General features: G+C 40.0%; 1 protein-coding gene across 1 annotated transcript; it reads left to right on the forward strand.

Annotated features, from left to right (window-relative positions):
• The first annotated feature begins 1,460 nt into the window (after positions 1 to 1,460).
• Positions 1,461 to 2,243, forward strand: LOC122074208. The gene has a single exon (XM_042639061.1). It carries the CDS (start codon positions 1,461 to 1,463, stop codon positions 2,241 to 2,243), a length of 783 nt encoding a protein of 260 aa, XP_042494995.1.
• Positions 2,244 to 5,466: the final 3,223 nt, after the last annotated feature.

A 5,466-nucleotide genomic window follows, 5' to 3' on the forward strand; every position in this document is an offset into this window, starting at 1 on the left:
AACCCAGTTACATGAACATGCTAAATCCAACCAAAAACATCAAGTCTCATTCCTTAAACTCCTAATTAAGGGCAGGGAGATGTTTCCTTTATATTTTCTCAATGTATTTGCATTGGTACTTTTAATTTCTAACAAAGGTTTGGCACAACGTGTTACCCCTACCTAGAAGGCAAGTGAGCCTTCAAGCATGACTTAATGTTAACTTATGCTGAAAGTGATCTCACAACCCTTGTTTTCTACTTTCTCTGTTACAAGAACTCTTTTGCTGCTACAAAATATCATCTTCAGGAACAACTACATATATAACTCATTCTCATGATTTATTGGCTACACCTTTTTTTTTAATCAATAGCCACTCATCCCCACCATATTTACACTTAAAGTTCACTTTATGTGGATTAAGGGAAACATATGCAAACATAATCGATCACTACAAAACATAAAGTTCACTTATATTGTGTATTTACTCTTAATATGCTTTATATTGTAGAAGTACCCGGAATCCAAACACTACAAAACTAAGAAATTTGAGTGTAGACACCATATTTTGTCACCCCTGGAAGGGCCAAGTAATGATGAGTTAGGAACCCCCTAGGACGTGGAGTGATCATATATTTGCGGTCGTGATCCTTTATTAAACCTAGGCAATGTATTCATACTTCCATGCTGGCATAGGATGGTTAATAAATTGAACAAAAATGTTTTCAAAAAAAATGAAAAAATTTGACACATTAGAATTGACCAAGACCACTCAACAAATCATAGACCAGTCATTAATTGAGCCAAAGACCCAATTGGACCACATCCATTGAGTCAAGAGCCAGAGTTGTATTGACTCAGGCTGGCGACGAATGCACTCTAGCCGAAATCATTTGTATCTCAGCTATCGTTGGTCAGATACTAATTATGTCACTTATAATGCATCTTATGCCGAGCTCTACAAAATTGTAGGAATTTGATGAATCTTTGGCCATATCTCTTTTCAATCTTGTACTTGTCGCCCAAGGAATGCACCTAGACACACACTAAGACCTGTAGGACACCTAGAAGAATCTAGAAAACTCATATGACAAATGTGTGTATTTGTCCACACCTTTTAATATTATACACTTCTCATATATAGATCTAATATCTCTCCTTAAGGAGGAAAGAGATCACATCCCATTTGGAAGCATCTTACACCTTCCTTAGTTGACGAAGAGGTCTCTCAACTATAAATATATGACCATTCCCACATCTTGGGGTTTCCACAAACAATTCCATGCATAATCCGACAATTCTGTCATAGTTTAAGCCGTCGAAATTCATTTATTGGAATCGTGAGGAGCTATCTTGTTGTACTTCGCATTAGTTTGAGCTATCTTTGGTTTAGTGATGCCTTAGTATTGTTTCCAATACTCTTTTGGCTTTAAATAAGGATTAGAGATTTCATTTCAGAGATTGAGATTCCAGTTTCAAGAATGAATAGCAAGGGTTTTGTGAGAGATGAGATGGAGGGGCGGCCACCTGACCGTGGAAAGCAACCTCTGATTACTGAGTATCTCCGACCTAGAACTACACTAGTGCCGGTTGGAGTAGGAGAGGGTCGGCCTAAGGAGATCAATGGAGGACATAAGGAGAGGATTTCTGATGATCTAAGTAACCATAGACCTGCTGAGAAGAGGTCCTACTCTACGGTGGTAGGGAAGGCGATTCCAGATGTTGGGCAACTTCCTGAGCCGATCCATGCTGGATCGCTCACAAAAATAATTATTCCCCAAGACACGTACGAGGAGAGGCTCCTGAGGTTTAGATTCGCTCTGATTGGAAGGGTTAATTTTAGATTCATCTCTCTGGATAATATTAGAAAAGAGGCTGAGAAATCATGGAATCTCAAAGGCAATGTCAAAATGGCACCCATGGGGAAGGGGTACATCCTGTTTCAATTCGACACTGAGGCGAATATGGCATCAATGTGGAGGACGAGTTTGACGAAGGTCAGAGGACAGATTATTAGATTTCAACCATGGAGGCCTGATTTTGATGTCCATACCAATAACCCCTCTACCAAACTCATGTGGATTAGGTTTCCGGACCTACCCCTTAAGTATTGGCATGAGAGGATTCTTCTAACCATGGCTAAGGCGGTAGGAAGGCCGGTAGCTTTGGATAAGCACACACGTTCAGCCGCGATGGGCACTTATGCATGTGCTCAAGTTGAGATCGAGATTGGTGCTAAACGCCTTGAAGATTTCAGGTCGTGAGGATGCAACCAGGCACAGGCGAGGCCTTTTGGTATAAGCAAAGAATTATATATGAGGATGATATGAAGTGTTGTGGATTTTGCATAAAATCTGGGCACATTGTAGATGAGTGCAGAGCTAAAAAATCTACTGACGAACATAAAGTACGGCAGCAGCAGGGCTCAATACCAGGGGTGGTTTACCCTAAGATTGCTGGTCGTGGATGGCAATGTGAAGGAGCTCCAGTGAGATCACAGGGCAGAGATCTCTCCCAATTGCCTATTAGGTTTCCTTCCTTATCTGGGAATCAAATCAGCGTGGAGATTGATCAAGATTGGGATTCTAATATGGCTAATGGTCAAATTCATATTGACCTACCAAATATGATTGATTCTCAATATGGGAGGAATATCCCTTATATGCCAAGTGGGAATAATCTCTTGAATTTGGATCCGCTTGACGTTAGCAATAAGGATGACTCGCTCCATGGGTCTGATGGGCCTGGAAGTGGGTCACCCAAGGAACTGGATTATGGAGTGGAAGGTAAGAGGCAACACTCTATCAATGGCATTGTTCAGAGGCGTGAAGAGCAATTATCGTAAGAAGGGGATGACCTGGTCCAATTAGAGGGAAATAGGAAGCGATAGGAATGGGGGGATGAAGCAACCCACTCGATAGAGGCGGACAGTCATGACCTTGGTGCTGGGCTCAGAAGTCTTGGCCGGAGTGATCGCGAGACAGCTCTTTAAGGGGTGGTCGAAGCGCGGACAGGGACTTCAGGAGAAATTCATTATATACTCTGTGCTACAACAGGATAACGTGATTGCAAATGTTAGCCCCATTCATATGCAGGGAGGTAATGCCGTAGTGCCACATCCTTAGATGGCACATAAGGATAAAATGCTATGGGAAAGGGAAGAGGTTGCGCGGGTAATTGTGAGACAGAAGAAAGGGAAACAGACGGCTAATACGGAGCAGACTTTGTGTAAGTATGATTGTCATGGTTTTAAGTATCTCCGATACCGATACGATACCCTCCGATACGTATCTTAAATTTAGCCGATCGATACGATACACATCGATACGATACATAGAATTTTTAAAACCCTTTCGTATCGATATATATCCTACAATACATACCGATATGCATCAATACACCACCAATACACATCGATACGATACAATATGCCTCGATACGACTATGAAAATTATAAAATTGAGGTAAAATGTACATTTCGGTATGTATTGGTACGTATCGGTGAGTATCGATATGTATCAATCGGTATGTATCGGTATATATTGGCACGTATCGGTGAGTATCGATATATATCGGTACGTATCGGTGAGTATCAATACATATCGGTGAGTATCGGTATGTACCGATACAGTGCGCTATGGTCATATAATGGCCAAGATGGGTAATTTTTCAGAAAAACATGATTTTTTGAAGGGTTTTTGTTCCAAAGTTACTGTCAGTCATATTTCTCTCTAACTAAAGTAGAAATCAAGGTTGGGAACAATTATTTTACATTTATGGGACAACTACAAACCTTGAATTCTTAGTACGATACCCTCAATTTAGTGTTTATGCATAATACATGTTATCAATAGCTTTTTTTAACAAACTCTTTATGCAAAAGTGTTTAAAAAAAATATTTCCTACCCATTTATGTGTGTATCTTTATCGTATCTTAGTGTATCTTCGATACGATACGATACTCTCCGATACGTATCTTAATTTGGCCGACCGATACAGTGACCGATACCGATACTTTAATCCTTGGGTTTAGTTGACTCTTTTTATGTTTAAATTGATGAGAGATTTATCGGGCACAACAACCTTTTTTTTTTCTCAAATTTGTTTCTAGAATTGTAAATAGGCATAAATTTTGATTTAATTTTTTAAAAAAGAGTGAACCGAGACAACTTTATCAAACGCTTTTTAGGCTATTTCTCCATTTTTAGGAACAAGAAAACGGAGAAACGACAGAAACAAAATGTTGTCAAACGATGCCTACATCTATTCTACTCGTGAACATAATGGTATAAGTCTGCTTGATTGTGAGACTGACTAATCAAACATAGATGAAATTTGGCCAAGTGATCCAGGAATCCTTTGTGGAAGGACTCTCGCTCAATGGATCAAAGTTAGGACAGAAATAACAGGCTTTAAGACCTGCTGGCCTAACCGTCTATTGGGACCAGCAAAAGCATATCTCATGCTGTTTCGATGAGCCATCCCTTGAGCCTTGGAAGATAGCTAGAAGCTGAAAAAGGAAAGGACAGAGATGCCAATGGGGTAGGCTGGACGTGGGTTTCAACAATGCCACATCACACACTTCAAACGGTGTTCCTCAAAGTTCAGAACTTACCCCACACTGCCCCATGAAGTAAACATGAAGCAACAATTTACAACTCAGGCCAGGTTTGGGTTCATTCTGGTTCAAAATCTACCAATTCCCCAACCCATCGGTTCGAATTTGATTCTAACCTGGGGAAAGTTGATGCGATATGCCGATACCTCATACCCTAATCATTAGGAAAGGGGAAAGGCGGCACTGGTTGAGATCAGGGTTCGGAGTATCGATATTGTATCGACCAATATATATCAATATTAGTGGTACTTCATATCGATACCATATCAATATTGATGATGTGTATCGATCTGTATTGATGACTAAATGATTCAAAAAATAGTTAGAAGCCGTCTACATTTAGAAATAGGTCGCGTTTGGGAACATTCTGAAAAAGTATTTTCAGTGTTCATTTTTGTTCTCTCGATGTGAACCGGGCGTAAAACTAGAGACCAGGATCCTCTCTCTAGCCCTGGAACTTGAAATGGGTTGTGTGTGCTTGCTTGCGGTTGAGGTGAAGAATGGAAGAATTAATTCACCCATAAAAGAAAATGAGAAAAGTATATAAGAAAAGGGAGGGGAATTTTTTCCCACAAGCTAAACCCTGATTTAAGTAACAAGAGATGAAGGTAAAGGGTATTGAGATTTGGGTATAGGTATAACTCATTCTTTAAAACCTATCTATTAAGGAGAGTGTGCTGAAGTATCTATATATCTTTATATTGGGTTATCCACATTCAATGTGAGATTATTAGTTCCGCTTTCGACATGGAACCCCGACAATCTTCCCTTCCATGCGTAGGAACAATTGAGATCTTCTCTGACTTTATCTATAGAGACACAATGGGTTGATACAACCTGATTCTACCACACTCTTAGCTTTGATACCA

This window comes from Macadamia integrifolia, chromosome 3 (genome assembly GCF_013358625.1).
Source record: "Macadamia integrifolia cultivar HAES 741 chromosome 3, SCU_Mint_v3, whole genome shotgun sequence".
Taxonomy (NCBI): domain Eukaryota; kingdom Viridiplantae; phylum Streptophyta; class Magnoliopsida; order Proteales; family Proteaceae; genus Macadamia; species Macadamia integrifolia.